The sequence below is a fragment of the Saimiri boliviensis genome, chromosome 4 (assembly GCF_048565385.1).
Source record: "Saimiri boliviensis isolate mSaiBol1 chromosome 4, mSaiBol1.pri, whole genome shotgun sequence".
NCBI lineage: Eukaryota > Metazoa > Chordata > Mammalia > Primates > Cebidae > Saimiri > Saimiri boliviensis.
This window is the reverse complement of record NC_133452.1, coordinates 103,076,681-103,093,316: the sequence shown is the minus strand read 5'-3', so window position 1 is coordinate 103,093,316 and position 16,636 is coordinate 103,076,681. Positions and strand designations below refer to the sequence as shown.

The following is a 16,636-nucleotide window of genomic DNA, read 5'->3' as shown; positions in this document are numbered from 1 at the left end:
CCTTGCACATGGTAACTGGTACAGAATGAGTCCTCAGAAAAATGCTTTTTGACTGAATGAATGCTTTATGTTGCTTTAGCATATATTATTTGTAGTGTAATTTTTATGGTACCCTTATGAGGTTAGTTGGACAAAGTATTATTTTTAGATGAGAGACAGATTCAGAGAGACTAACAGGCCTTACTCAAGGGGAATTAATGATAGAGCCTGAATCTTAAGCTTAGGTTTTTTCACTTTAACTTTTTTTTCCCTCTGTCAGACTATTTGTTTCTTTCCTCTGGGTCTAAGGCAGGCGTCCCCAAACTTTTTACACAGGGGGCCAGTTCACTGTCCCTAAGACCGTTGGAGGGCCGCCACATGCTGTGCTCCTCTCACTGACCACCAATGAAAGAGGTGCCCCTTCCTGAAGTGCGGCGGGTGGCGGGGAGGGGGCGGATAAATGGCCTCAGGGGGCCGCATCCGTAGTTTGGGGACGCCTGGTCTAAGGCAATCTTAGAGGGAAGTGGGGATTAGAAGGAGGAGGAAGATGTGACCATCCATCAGAAACCCTTCAAGAGGGAAGGAGCAGAATATTCTGTTAAAAACAGGGACCCTGTAGGCAGACTGCTTAAGTTCTAATCTTAGCTCTGCTACTCGCTGGCTCTGTGACCTGGGGCAAGTAAGTCTTTCTAATTTTTCTCTGCCTCCACTTCTTATCTGTGAAATGGAAGTGATAGTAGTATTGTACTCAAAGGATTATTATGAGGAATAAATCAAAAGAGTTAATATTTGCTAAGTGCTTAGAACAGTATCTAGCACATCATGTATTATAGAAGATTTGTTAAATAGGAAGAATATGGATGATTATCACACTAATAGAATTTAGAAAGTTATAAATTGGTAACACGTAAACTTCTGATGGTAAGAAGTTACTAGGATGTTTTCTGTATTTTTGCTGGGTTGCCACAGACTTTTGCTTCCATTTTAAACTTCCATTTTCCAGCTGCAATTTATTGTCCTCTTCTGGTGCCACTCTCTACTCATCTTTATTTAAAATAAAAAAAACCCCACAAATTTTCAAGAAATCTCATTGATGAATTACTATCTTTTTACCAAGAACCTGATTATAGCCCACACTTTCCCATATTCAAATCACACAGCCAAGATATATGTGTACTGTGAGAATTTGGCATTTTTTTTACAGTCTGTAAATTTGCATAGTTCTCTTATTATGTGCTTTTTAATATGTTTTCTTAATAGTAATGGCTATATATTTTGAAAAGCTTATATGTATGAGCAGAGCTCATAATATGCTTTACAAACATCATCTCATTTAATTCTTAAACGGAAACACTTGGTGGATAGACATGGCCCTATTGAGAAATGGAAGTTGAGAGAGGGAAACTTCTCCAAAGTGATGTACCAGGCTGAAGGTGGAGCCAGTGTTTAATCTCTGACTCTTCAAGCTCTTAACATCTTTCTGTAGCCTCTTGTCTTTCCATGGAGAGTGTCAGTTTTAGAATGTTAGTACCTGGAAGGTAGGTTCCAGATCTGTGAAGCATAATTTACATAGAGGACTTCTGAGTCCCAGGCACAATTGGTACTTAATAAATGTAATGTTGGTGGGGGAGGGGATTTAGTAATAACCATAATACTGATTTTCATGACAGACTATCAGTTTTCATTTTTAAAAATTCTCAAGTGAAGAAAAAATATATCTTCCTTTAAACAAGCTTGTTTTATAAGCTAGATTAATTGATTCAGCATATTCATGTATGACTTAACAGCTATGCTATATTGGAACCTTTCTCTTTCTGTTGTTTTATCAGATATCTGACCTGTTTGCAGTCCAGATGGCAGCCACAGGTCATCTTACATGCTATTTTTTTTGAGATGGAGTTTCACTTTTGTTACCCAGACTGGAGTGCAATGGCGCGATCTCGGCTCACTGCAACCTCCGCCTCCTGGGTTCAGGCAATTCTCCTGCCTCAGCCTCCTGAGTAGCTGGGATTACAGGCACGCGCCACCATGCCCAGCTAATTTTTTGTCTTTTTAGTAGAGACGGGGTTTCACCATGTTGACCAGGATGGTCTCGATCTCTTGACCTCGTGATCCACCCGCCTCGGCCTCCCAAAGTGCTGGGATTACAGGCTTGAGCCACCGTGCCCGGCCCTACATGCTATTTTAATTTAGTAGACATTAAAGTTACTAATAGAATGAACTCAGCAGAGCTGATTTATTTGTCCTATTATATGCCTTTTCTAGTTTTACTAACTTTTGAAAATAACGTTAGTCTCAAGCACTTTGTGGTTGTAATACTAATATTAAATTTAAACTCTGAACAGTGTTCTGTTTTGTTTTGTTTTGTTTTGTTTTGTTGTGAATAGGGACAGGGTCTTCCCATGTTGCCCAGGCTGCTCTGAAACTCCTGGGCTCAAGCAGTCTGCTTGCCTCGGCCTCCCAAAGTTCTGGGATTACAGGCCTGAGCCACTGCACCTGGCCTCTGAATGGTGTCTTAATCCTCATAGATGTTCTGTATTTTCTATCCTCATAAACTTGCCTGTGCTGTTCTTAAATGCAGATGCTAGAGTAAACTGGAATGCTAGAATTGTATCTTTTTTCGAAAAATATAGAATAATTTAATAGTCACTAACCTTGAGTTTTTTTCTATTTTTAACTGTAGTACCAGAAGAAAACATTGCAACTATGAAGTATGGAGCCCAGGTTGTAAAGGGGGAGTTGAAATCAGCCTTATTAGATGGTGATACTCAAAATTATGATTTGGATCATGGATTTTCGAGGCACCCAATTGATGATGATTGCCGTTCCGGCATTGAGATTAAGCTAGGTCAGCCATCCATTATCAATCACATACGGATACTCCTGTGGGACCGAGATAGCCGGTAAGTGATTAGCATGATTTAGAGAAAAACTGACATTACATTTGACTGAGATGACCTAACTTTGTGGTCATCTACTTTGGTTTTACAGATATGATGGTTTATTTCTTTGTGATCATTCTGCTATCTCTTGAAGGTTAGTTTTGGGGAAAGAGTTAAAGAGTATATTTCTTTAAAATAAATATGCTTTTTTAATTATTGTAAAAATAATATGTGTTTATTTTAGAAACCATAGAAAATATAGAAAAGCACATAGAAGAAAATAAAAATTGCTAGTAATCTCATTACCCATTATCTTCATATGTATCTACCTAGTGTTTTTTTTTAGTTATGCGTGGACGTACACACAAAGCAGAAACCTGCACATAGTTTTATAAAATGAAGATTAGACATACAAAAAGTGAATTTTACTTTTGAATTAATACATTGTAAACATTCTACCCTTTAAAAAATTCCTCTAAAATGTATTTTTAATAGTTATTTGTTATTCTACCATGGGTTAACATTATTTACTTGATTCATTACTTTTGGCTATTATAACCTTTTAAGTGCATTTTACCCTGTTCACCGTAGGGTAAACATTGTCTTTAGTGTATAGGTAAACATCGTCTTTAGTGTATAGATAAGTATTATCCTCAAAACAAAAGAAATTTGTGAAAAATTTCAGTGAACTCCAGTTTGGGAACCCGCTCAGTTTCTCAGGGGCTTCAGGATTCTGCCTTTCTTCCAGCCACCGTGATGCTTCCACCCACTGTGGCCTGTGGGTTCATCCTTAGTGGCAGAAGTACCAGAGCAGTATGGATGACAAGGACTGAACTGTTTTCCGCATTGCATTGCTGTTTATCATAAACCTAAACCCTGCATACCCAGAAACCGTGTCCCACATATACCTCTTTAGATCTGGGCATGAAAGGCTTAAACAGTAATCTTGATGATGCCCTGAAAACCTTACGATACGGTAGTGTGTTTCTTCTGTTAGCACCACTGCCACCATACTGGCCTTTTGGGCCATTTGAGCCAAGTATGAGGGGAAGCGTTATGAAGTGTGAATCAGCATTTCCCATGTGCATAGGTGTGTGAGATCCCCAGGTTATCTTTTTCTGTTTCCTTTTTATTAAAAATATATTTTCTGATATGTATCTTATTGGATATAATTTGATGTTTTTAATTGGCAAAATGGAGCCAATCCACATATCTCATTTCCAAGAGTCTCTGATAAATAACTACATAATCATAATACATATATTGCAATACTTTCATTACGTATTATGTGGTAGACACTGTTCTAAAAGCTTTACATATTTCACTCATTTAATAGTGAAATTATTATAAAAATATTAAAAGTTTAGTATGTTTGAAACAAAGTGGTTGTCATCATTTCTGTGACGTTAAATATTTATAGGCCACTTTGTTTTAGTATGTGCGTTACATTCACGGGGGATTTAACTTTACGACCTAACTGTTCTTTCCTTACACAAGTTGTTATCATTCTAAGCAAAGGTGAAAAATTCAGAATCTGAAGCCAAAAAGATTCTGACGTGTTGTAAAATTATATCCTGCATTACTGATAACCCAGAGAGGTTCAATAAAAGGTTATAACCAGTTTGAGACAGAGCAATAAAATGAATGGGAGTGAGGGGACAGCAAAGAAAATGAGGGGATGGCACAAAATAAGCTGACCTTTTCTGGTCACAACTTTTGGTTGCAGGCTGACATTTATGGTTACCTAAATCTTCCAAGATTGTTCCTGTTGATATTACAGTACAAGTAATAACTGCATCTCAAATTTAAATTTGGCTTATGACGGGGGAATATAGATTTGCTCAGGATGGGACCTGCATGTAATGGCTCCGAGTAGCTGACTAGGGGAGGATGATAGGCTGTTTTCATTGCTGCCAGATTATCAGCTGGCAAGTTTTAAGTTGTACCCACGCATTATCTCTTGATCGGTGTCATTTATGTTTTTTGTTTTGTTTTGTTTTGTTTTTTTTGCAGGTAGCTTGTATGTGTGGGAGGGTAGGAGACTGGGAGGTAGCAGGAGATAAGCTGCCCTCTGTTGGGGAACCATTCCAAGTTGGCTTTCTTCCTTAGGGGGGTGGCTGAACACCGTGGCCAGGGAAGGTAGAGAGAGAAGTTATACCTCCTGCTTCTCTACTTTCTGTTCTTTCTCTCTCTCGTGGCTTCATTAATCTTCAAATATGGTATAGGTGAGGCATCCTGACCATGTTTGAAAAGGAGTAAATATCTTGCCTGACTGATGTGCCAGGCATTGTGCGGGACCCTGGGGATATGAATATAAATACAGTATGGCCTTTGTTCTTAAGCAGCTTATGATTTGAGAAGGCAGACAGACAACCTGAGAGATAATTTCAGTACATTGTAGGTAAAGGCTGTAATAACATTCTCTTGTTATTAGAATTTGATTATGTAGAAAACGTAATTAGTGATTCTGTATTTTTTGTACCTTTTAACATTTTATTTTGTTAACCACTAACCTAGAGAAAAACCAGGTAATCAGAACATGCACACTGGCATTCAAAAGTCTCCTCCGGTCCTGGCCATTGCCAGGGAAGACTCCAGAAATATGTATCATGGCCTTTATAAGAAGAATGCAGCCTCTAACAATAATTCTGCTTTCAGTGTATCGCAATGAATATTAACATTCGCTATGTAGCCCAGAGTTTAAAAAGCATTCCAATTCTCAAATGTTCCCTGTCCCTTGTCATTCATTCAGTATAGCTTTGTATTGTTATTTTAATGTGGTATTTTTTTTTTTTTTTTCTGCTTTCTCCTTTTGATTCACAGGTCTTATTCATACTTCATTGAAGTGTCAATGGATGAACTTGATTGGGTCAGAGTGATAGATCATTCACAATATCTGTGTCGTTCTTGGCAGAAATTATATTTTCCAGCCCGTGTCTGCAGGTTAGTTCTCAGTGGTTAATACATGATTTTTATTTTTATATAAGGAGATTTGGACTTTGAGAGGTAGAACTGCATTTTTCATCTTGAAAGAAGAGTTTTTCAGGATGTCAACTAATAAACATATCCTAAGTAAAAAAAACTTAAGAAAGTATGGAAAATGATGCATCTTAGTATTTACAGTGTGTTGTGGAACTATTTATATAGCATGTCTTGTATGATATATATATATGCATATATATATATGTGTGTGTGTGTGTAGTACACATGTGAATGAATGAGAAGGGACAGGGAACATTTGAGAAGTGGAATGCTTTTTAAATTCTGCTGTACAGTGAATGGTAATATTCATTGTGATACGTTGAAAGCGTAATTATTGTTAGAGGCTGCATTCTTCTTATGAAGGCTGTGAGACATATTTCTGTAGTCTTCCCTGGCAGTGGCCAGGACTGGAGGAGATTTTTGAATGCCAATGTGCATGCTCTGGATATCTGTTTTTTCTCTAGGTTAGTGGTTAACAAATGGGGTTTGACAGAAGAGGTGTTTCAAGTGGGGTTGCATTTGGGACAAATGATGCTTAGCTAGTAGGGCTCTAGGCTCAGACCGTCTCTTCAGCCAGAGCACCTCTGCTTTTATTGTTGTTATGTGTTGTAGCCCTTGGTATGGTTGTCTTTTAAAAGCATCAAAAAGCTACTGTTTTAATATTTCATCTTCTCCCTTTAGGTATAATACATCATTTAAAATTTCTGAAATTGTGTAAAGCCTACACAAATTAGTGAACTTGTTTAGGTGATTAAAGGTCCCGGAAGTTCTGTTGTAGTTTTCTCACTGGAAATTGCCCTTAGATATTCTTTACCTTAAAGTCAAAAGATTAAAGGTAGAAAGTGATTGTTTGCTCAGGTGTGGCAGGAAGATAAGGGAAAGGAAAGGATATGGTGAGTGTAAACCAGGGAGAATGTGGGACTGGCCCCTCACCCAGTGCCCTCCCCACCCTCACCCATGACCCCATCTGATCTCCCACTGTGGCTGATTGGGAGCAGATGGGGAGGCACCACAGCACTTAGTCTCTTGGTCAAAGTTACTGTTACACTTGTGAAACTTATGGTCTAACAGCAAGAGGCTGAATTTTTTCCCTCCACCTAAGAACTTAACAAAATTGTTCCGCCTCTGGTACAGCAAAGAATGTTGCCTACATTTTTTTTTATTATTGGTATGACTGGACACAGTATTGTTATCCAGGGATCCTCTTGTGTGAAAATGAAGAAAATAAATTTCGTTTCCCCAAAGACAGACTAAAGTGTCTCAGGTCTGGCAGGTGCTCTTTTATCAGAGGAGTTTTGAATGGATTAAAATAAGAGGGACAAGAAATTGAGTGAAGATTCCATATCTCAGAGCTGCCTAGGGATACTTCCGGAGTGACAGAGGGATCCCCACGTGGAGAAGGAGATTGAGTCTGCATTGACTTAGGTTATTACCATTGTATCTGATTAAAACACAAGCAGAATAACAAAGTGTCTGATATGGATTGAAGGACTGTGTGTTTGCATTTAATTTGAAGCAACAGGAACATGACTCCTACAACAAATCATCATGAATATAATAACACCAGCCATGACAGTCTATGTGCTTTACCCACCTGAAAGCTCCTTGTATGTATGGAAACATGTGCCTTCGATCATGATCTCTGGCTTTTAGAAAATATACTTTACCTTTATGTATTAGTGAGCATTATGATACTCTTCTTTCCTTATTTTGTCTTTCCTGTATGGCCTTGACTTTGTTGGCATAGCTGTTATGTGTTTAGGGGTTGGCTGTATTCATGATGCTCGTTTTTGTCTTGGTATAGCCAGCTCCCTGTTCTAGTTGGAAAAAGCTGAGCCACGGTGATGTTAAAGATGAAGATGACTAGAAAAGGAAGGAGTCTTGATATCCATGTTAATAGGAATGTTTTAAAAATTATAACCACTTTATTAATTACTATTTTCCTTAGTAAACTACCTTTTTTACTAGATTATAATTTTGATCGTGTTTAAAAATGAACCTAAGAATATGTCTCTATTGATTATCTGAGGATGTCTTGGTGTTTCTTACCTTCACAATTATTTATTGTCTACCTAAACAATGTACTAACTACACTTCTTCCAAGAACTTCGCTGGGCAAATACATTCTTTATTTCCTTAGCACATAAGTGTTCAATTTGCATTATGTTAGTTAATTTGCATGTTTGTATGTCAGCTTTGTTCTTTAGTGTCCTTTGCATATTTATCTTGCCTCTGATACTAAAATTACAAGCTCCTGGAGGCAGGGAGTATGGATTCTAATCTTTCAGTATTCTTGCACAGTGCTCAGACTGTGACCTTGTATGCAGTAGGTACTCGATAAATGTTAGCACAGGTTTCATGGTGCCAAGTCAATGACTGTGCAATGAAGAGAGATTGAGCATTAATATGTACATTATTCATTGGGACTTTTTAATCAATGTATTCATTAATACGTATATGAGTACTGAAAAACTCTCTGTAATAGTAAATGGATCTGAACTGTTTGCAAAGGTTACTTTGTTTTTTACTTCAGGAAACCGAATTTGGAGGTTAATCCTGAAGGATGTTAGTGTCATGTGTTGATGAAAGATTACATCTAATACATTCACAAAAATGATAACTTATGAATGGGAAATCTGAGATTATCCGGTCCTCTCTCTGAGTTAGGCTAAACTGCATGTAAATCAGAATCGTGTAGTAGAAAAACAATGGACTGTGGAGTTAGGTAGAGCTCTTCTCAAATTCTTGTTTAAAACAATAAACTGTGGAGTTAGGTAGAGCTCCTGTCAAATCTTTGTTTCACCTCATCATTTGTGTTACGATAAGATTGTGCCTCTCTGAGCCCCAGTATCTGCATCCGTAAAGAATAGGAGTAGCAACACCTCTTCATGGGGTTTGATGTGAGAGTTAGATGACAGCATATTGACATCTATGGGGCACAGTTCCTGGTAGAAAAGAGGGGCTCAATAAATGGCAGTCATTTTTATTATTATTCCTAATTTTAGAAACTCCTGACTGGTGTTTGACCTTCAAAGAGAGTCATCCCTGCTGTCCTTGTTGGTCATAGTGGCTCTCGTTGTGGGGTGACTCTCACCTCTGGAGCCTAGTCTTTTTGGTACTTTGTATTGCCAATCCATACGTACAATCCCAGACATGCCTTAAACAGTTTTATCTTAACAACCTGCCCATCTTAGTATGTGTCTAGCAGTTTTCATGTATTTTGGTTGGTAAAATATATATAACATAAGATTTGCCATTCATCTATCTTCTGGAATGTAATTCAGTCAGCATTCACCTCACCAAGATAGTCGATGTTATCAAATGGCAGATAACGTCAGGCTTCAAAGCCAGTGTGATCCTGCCAGCCATGGTAATGAACGCAGGGAAATGGTCTGCTTCGCCTTTCTGGACTGTTTAGGAATGTTTGTGGGTTAAGTGGGGATTGCTCTATGTAGCCAGAAGCTTAGACCAGTTACCCGCTTCAGCCTTTAACTGGTGATGGAGAAAAGGGACTCATCAATTCATGTTCAATCTTTCATATGCTTTGAGAACCATGTTATGTCTTATCAGTCTTTTCTTTCTCAGGAAAGGCAATTTCCACTTTACCCATAATCTGTAACCATCAAATTGCCTTCTTGGCTATTGGTAAACTCTCTCTCAGTCCTTTCCACAGCTTTCTTAGATGATCGAGCCTAGTACTCAAAAGAAAACACTAGTGAGGAATGGTGACTATCGAGTACCCTGTGGGTGCTTTTAACATTTGGAGCTATTCCTCAACATGGTGTTGTAATTTGCAGCCATGCAATATTGCTGAAAAATGAGAAAACTTGAAAACATGAATGTGAATGGATAGAAGTAGAATTCAAAGTGTGCATGTGACTGGTGGCTGAAATTGCAGGTGGGATCTTGGTCTAAAACCTGGGAGTTGGGAGAGAAGAAAGCGGGACTGAAAGCAAAGTTCTCAAGGTTATGTCTATTGAGAGAGGGAAGAAGAGAGTAAGTGGGAGAGGTATTTACCTCAGGGGCTGGTCAGAGATTAGAGGAGGAGTAGGAGCATTGTTTACTGGAGAAAAGGCCAGACAGGATGTTGAGATGGGTGTAAATTGACCATTTGGAGCATGGCATCAGAGAGATGAACTTGGTCAATACAAAACTGGGTTTCTTTATTTCCTTTTTAAAAAAATTATCAAAATGGAAATATCTCTCATTATAAAGTTATAATGTGGTATATATTTTAAATATTTATAAAAGTTGCCCTCTGGAAATGTTGTACCCAATTTTTATCAATTGCATGTAAAAATGCCCCTGTCTGTGAACCTTCACCAGTGCAGACACTGTCACCATTTTACCAATGTAATATATAATTTGTTTAAAACAAAAGTCCTGTTTTACTTTGAATTTCTTTATTGGTGAGTTGAAGTATCTTTTAATACTGGCCATTTGTTTATTTGTTATTTATGAAAAGCCTATTTTTGTCTTCTGCATAGTTTTCTTCTGAGATAGTTATCTTTTTCTTTTTGTCTTGTGAGAACTTTGTATCAATACATACATATGGCATTATCCTTTTGCTTGTCATATGTGAAATTTGTTATGCATTTTTAGTGTTTTATTGGTACTTTTTGCTATGTAAAATTTTACTTTTTAAAAAATGTATTCAAATCTGTCATCTTTTTAATGATTTCTGGCTTGGTATGATTAGAAGATTATTCCTCACTCTAATATTAAAGAATGTTAAATATATGTATATTTTTCCACTACTTATTTTTTTTAAAGCTTTATATCTAAGTATTTAATACAGTCAGGATATTTTGTATATATCTTTTCAGGTAAGGATAATCAGTTGACTAAAATCATTTATTTAATAATCATTCTTTTTATCCTGAGGTGATCATCCATATTTATCATGAGCTGGATTCTAGTGTGTATTTTACTTAGTTCTGCTAATTTCTTTGATTCTTCCTGAAAGCATTTTAGTTATTGTAGTTCCCTTCCCTCCTTTTTCTTCTTTTCTTAGAATGAGAAATTGTAGTGTGCCATATGTATCATAGAAAAAAAAAAAAAGGGTATCCTAGAGCATCTGCTAGCCTGTCTTCTGGTTGCAGTGGTCACATTAGAGGCCATAAGTGATGATAAACATCTCAGTAGAATGGTTCCACTTTCACTCACAACAAGAAATTTAGGCATGCTTCACCAGCTAAGCAAATAGATTTCTCTTTATTTATTCACTTGTCACTCACCTATTCAACAAATAAGTGCCTACTTTGTGCTATTGGTGTACTTGATATTGAAGCCACAACACTGAAGAGGACTGCCAAGGTTTCCGTGCTCTTGGAATTCGGGAGAAACAGATAAAAACAAAAAATGATAAGAGCACATCAGGTAATTATAAGTGTTGCGAAGATGGTACTGTGATAGTAATGGAGGTCAGCAGCGAAGGGTTATTTTAAATAGGGTGGTTAGGGAAGACCAGAGACAGGGGTAGGTGTTTTAAGCTGAGATGAAGGGGATGATATTTTCTGGTCATTGTTTTATTTATTTATTTATTTATTTATGTATGTATGTATGTTTGTTTGTTTTTTAGATGGGCTTGCCCTGTCACCCAGGTTGGAGTGCAGTAGTAAAATCTTGGCTCACTGCAACCTCTGCCTCCTGGGCTCAAGTGATTCTTCCACCTCAGCCTCCTGAGTGGCTGGGACTACAGGCATGTGCTACCACACCCAAATAGTTTTTTGTATTTTTAGTGGAGATGGGGTCTTTCCACATTGCCCAGGTTGGTCTTCAACTCCTGGACTCAAGCGATCTGCCTGCTTCAGTATCCCAAAGTGCTAGGATTACAGGTGTTAGCCACCATGCCTGGCCCATTGTACTAGATATTTACACAGTATGTGAATATTTTCTTTGGTGTACACTTAATGTTATTCGGAAGCAGCTGGTCTACTGTAGGAGACCTCATTAGATGAATACCCTAAGTTTACTATGTGTTGGTATATGGCATTTTAATATCATTTATTGCTACTATACATTCTTCTAGGCCCCCCTCATCCCTACTGTCAATAGATACAGCATATTTTTTTTTCCACCTGTTCTCATTAGATTATAGTACCTACACAGTGCAATAGATCTACATGAAACAAATGAGAAAACAAGCATTGCTGTTTCTGGAAGCATTCTTTCCCTACCATATTAACACTTGTATACTGTGTGTCTTCTTCCATTTCTCTTTTGTTCCCTACATCTCCACCCATAAGTGGGCATTGATATATTTATTTACTTTTAAAAGCAGACACTCTTACATTATTCAGTGTTCACTAGGTTGCTTTAGAATCCTGGCTAGAATAATGCTGAGCCTTTACTTGCTTCCTGTGACCGGAGAGCTTCACAATTCAAGAAATGCCTTATTCAGATGTAAAAAAAACAGGAATAGTTTCATTTAAAAAAAAATAATTGTTTTAGTTCATACTTAGTTTGAATTATCCATCTGCCTACAACCTTGATATTATAATTGAACTAGCAAGAGCAACCCTGCACAGAGGAACATTTTTCTTCTAAGAATGCAAAGCAAAATGTAGCCACATGGTGTCACTAAATTATAACACTTTTACTCTAAGCTAAAGAGAATTTAAAAATTGCTTTTTACACCATCATATTTAAATATAAATTGTTCTGAAGATCTGTGATTTGTGAAATAACATGTGAAACTATTTGTACTATTTAAGCGTTCCTGCTGATGTGGAGCATTAATTATGCCCAAAGTCCAGAAGTATATATTTAGGTGCTTGCTAGCTAGCTCTTGAGTTGTCATCTGCAATGCATAGGAGAAATGTGGGCTTCTGTAGTCTAGTTATTCTGTTTCATGCAAATAAGTTTTTTTTAACCTTCCTTTGGAATTTTGAAATAGAGGAGTAACTCAAAGGAGATTGGAGAGAGATTCTCTAAATATTTAAAAGGAATCAGAAAACAGAAGAAAGGAGGAATAAGGATAAAGAGAAACAAGATTACAGGACCTCAGAAAACGGATAGGAAGGGAACAGTGTAACATTTATTGAACATCTTGTATGGGTCAGGGACATCTCATTACCTTGTGTAATTCTTACAATAGCTCTATAGAAGGAAAACCACTACCTTAATTTTACAGATGAGGAAATTGAGCCTTAGAAAAGGTAAATTTGTAACCAGGTCTGTCTGACTCGACATTACATTGCTGCTGCAAGAATCATGGCAAAGAAATAACTCTACCTTAGTCGGAGAAGAAGGCATTGAGCCCAGATGAAGCTCTCTTGCTGCCTCTTTGGAAGGAACAGTTTCCAGCAGTCCTGTAGGGGAGGGCCTGCTGTGGCCAAATTCTGCTGGGGCTGGTTACAGCCACCCAGACTACACACACACGTGTACTAGTGATGATGACGAACAACCTCTGGGGATATTTTCTGGTTTAAAATGCTCCAAAGGGAATGCAGCAATCCTTTATCTAAGTATGTTTTGTCGGTTTGTCTGTACAGCTTTGAATTTTCCTGCCCATTAGTTCTCTATACGATCATTTAAAAATATTATTATAGAGTGAACCTAATGTTCTTAAATCCAGGCTTGTTTTGATTCAGCTGTGTTTAGAAACAAATTGCACATATTTTGAAATTTTTCTTTACAAAATCTCTTCACATCTTGAATTGCTTTTTTTTTTTTTTTCCGTTGGGAAATTTTCTGTTTATTTTTACCTAGAACCCTTTTATTAGGGGGGAAAACATTAATAACAAAAAATTTAAAAACCCACCATGTTTTATATTCAGTAAGACTTTTGAGAAATGACTGTTTATCCTTAAGTTATTCAGTTGAATCCAAGCTTTTTTGTTTTGTTTTGTTTAAAGGATAATAACATGTTAAGTTTCTTTTGTATGAGAAAATAGAACAGGGTTGCCCTTTTCCTTTGCATTGTATAATTTTAGAATATAAATTAATATCTTAAAAGCTTATTGCATGAGATGGTGTTACGAACACTAATAACCTGTTGTTATTACCACAAATAACCATTGTTTGTTTTTCATTCTGAAAAGGCAAAAACTATATTCGCTTCTGCTAACAGTTGCTTCCCACGCAGTTAGGCCCAGGATTAAGTTTAGGTAGCACCTTCCATGTTGACCATCAAACATCTTTCTCTCATATATTTCTTCTTCTCAATACTCCTTTATTACTTATGAGACTTATTCATTCAGACATTTATACAAGAAACCTTTATTGAACACATGCTGTATTGCAGGCACCTCGTTTAGGTGCCAGGCATAAAAAGATAAGCAAGACACAGTGGCTGCTCTCAAGAATTTTATGGTATAGTTTTTGCCCTTCTAGGCAAAATAGTGAATAAAGAATGTTCTGTGTATTCAGAAACACTTAACCTACGGTTGACTCTGCACTGGACTTGGCCAAATCTAAACCCTTTTCTCAAAGCTCTCCATCATTAGGTCCTTCTGCTTCTATGGTGTTACACTTGGTTCTTACAAAAATACCCTTTTTGTCTCACTAATCAAAACTGTCTATTTACTATGTAAATACTCAGAGAATGTATGTAAATGACAATCTTCTCTTTCTGTGTTACCTTGTATAACTGTGTTAGGTATCTAGGAGTTACTTGGTTTTAGTTAAAGCTATCCCTTTTAAGACTTCTTTCTACAAGATTAAAAAACTCCCTGTAATGAACTGTAAATTAGGTTGTCACATAACACAGTAAAAATTCCCAAGAAGTAAATAAAGTCCCCCACTTTGGAGCCAGGACGTGAGTTAGTGTCTTTTGCTTAGAAAAATAATACATTTCATAGATATTTCATTGTTGGGTACATGCTGCATGTGAGGAAATGAATGTGAGTCTATCAGGTTTCCTATGCGAAATCTCCTTTAGGAGTCTGTTTTGGTGTACTTCAATTCTCCCAACACTTATTTATGAAACTTAGGAAATCCCGAAGCAAGGAAGGAATAGAATGCAAAGCCATCTAGGACTTGGGGGCTTCTAAATATGAGCCAAGAGCCTCCAGCACAAGGAACACAGACAAGAATGAGCTATGGATCTGGGAATGGAACCCAGGAATTAATGAAACTGGTGAGGAAGTTTCCAGGACCTTCAAACCACCTTCTGAAGTGAGTAAGAAAATGCAGTCCATGAAATAAAACTTCATTGATTGCTTTTTGGATAACCAAGAAGATGGAAGGAAAATTAAATCTCGTAGATAAACTTAGATACAGATTTTGTGTGTGTGAATTACATTATCATTTTTCTATCCTACTCACTTTGGAAATGGTACTCTTTTTTTTTTTTTTTTTGAGACGGAGTTTCGCTCTTGTTACCAAGGCTGGAGTGCAATGGCGCCATCTCGGCTCACCGCAACCTCCGCCTCCTGGGTTCAGGCAATTCTCCTGCCTCAGCCTCCTGAGTAGCTGGGATTACAGGCATGCACCACCATGCCCAGCTAATTTTTTGTATTTTTAGTAGAGACAGGGTTTCACCATGTTGACCAGGACAGTCTCGATCTCTTGACCTTGTGATCCACCCGCCTCGGCCTCCCAAAGTGCTGGGATTACAGGCGTGAGCCACTGCGCCCAGCCGGAAATGGTACTCTTAAAAAGATATTGTTGAGTAAGTAGTAATTCTCTCAGTGAAGAGTTAAATCTTGTACATTCAAATTCCACCCCATACTACCTAACAATGATTGCTCTGACCTTTCATAGTATTTATAGCTTGAATCACCCAATTAGTCATTAATTATATATCTTGTATACTGTTAAAATCACTTTACAGTTCCTGGACCTTGCTTTATATTCATTTGATAGTAGTGGCTCATTAGATATCTTGTTGAATCTCTTTAGCTCTCTAAAATCCCTGAACACAGGTGCTTGGATAATAATCTATTTTTCTGGAAAATATCCTTTTAACACTGCTAATTTTTGCCAGTGTTAGAAGAAAATAATAGGAAACAACATTGTATATTTATTTCCACAGAAAATATGTTTAAAGAAAACTGTGTATACAAATACCATGTTTAATAAAATCAGAGCTTTCTCAGTTATCATTATAAATGGTAGACATTCTCTAGATCAGGGTGCTGTCTGTGAATACAGGGTTAGCTCTGGGGAGAGTAGACCAGAAGTAAAACCAGATTGCTTGTCGGCTGCCAGAAAATCTGGGCAGAGTGCCAGGCCTGGTTCACCTTCTAAAAATTCATCTCCCATTATGAAAATAGAGGGCTCAATCCCTGCAAGGAATGGTGGTAGCATGAACACTTGGACTTCCTTCAGCCCAAAGCACTTTATAGGTGCGAAGAACGGTGTAGGGAATGGATTGGAGTGGACTGTTGGCATTGACCTCATTTAAGAGCTGTAATACTTTCTTTAGTGGCCTTACTTAATTATGTTTTAAATTATAATTTCATAAGTTAATAATTGTTCTTCCAAATAATGTGGGTCATATATACACATGAATATGGTCTTGATAGGAAGCTATAGGTTTAATTTCTAATAGTAATAGAAATTCTGTGCACATTATGAAGCTATTAGAATGTAACAGCTGTTTTAGTTCATCCCATCCTGCAAAAGAAATGTGATGCAGACTAAAATCATCAGTAATTATGTATTTTGAAAGCTAAACCTTCAGTTATAGAAAGAACTAATTTACACATTAGTTACTGATAAAACTACAGTATGCTGTGAGTTTCAAAGTTAGTGTTATCTCCTGCCTAAGAATATGAAATTGAAATCTGTGCCAAAAGACGTTTTTCCTTCTTTGAAATACTCTTTTGCATTGCCCATTGTAATTT

General features: G+C 37.2%; 1 protein-coding gene across 2 annotated transcripts in view; it reads left to right on the top strand.

Moving 5' to 3' along the window:
- The window catches only part of BTBD9 (BTB domain containing 9), a 467,705-nt gene that overhangs the window by 53,142 nt on the left and 397,927 nt on the right, over positions 1–16,636 (top strand). For both annotated transcript variants that reach the window (XM_039467447.2, XM_074397992.1), the window contains 2 exons: positions 2,663–2,882; positions 5,685–5,804. In XM_039467447.2, coding sequence (XP_039323381.1) covers positions 2,663–2,882; positions 5,685–5,804 — 340 coding nt within the window. The remainder of the gene's footprint in view (positions 1–2,662; positions 2,883–5,684; positions 5,805–16,636) is intronic.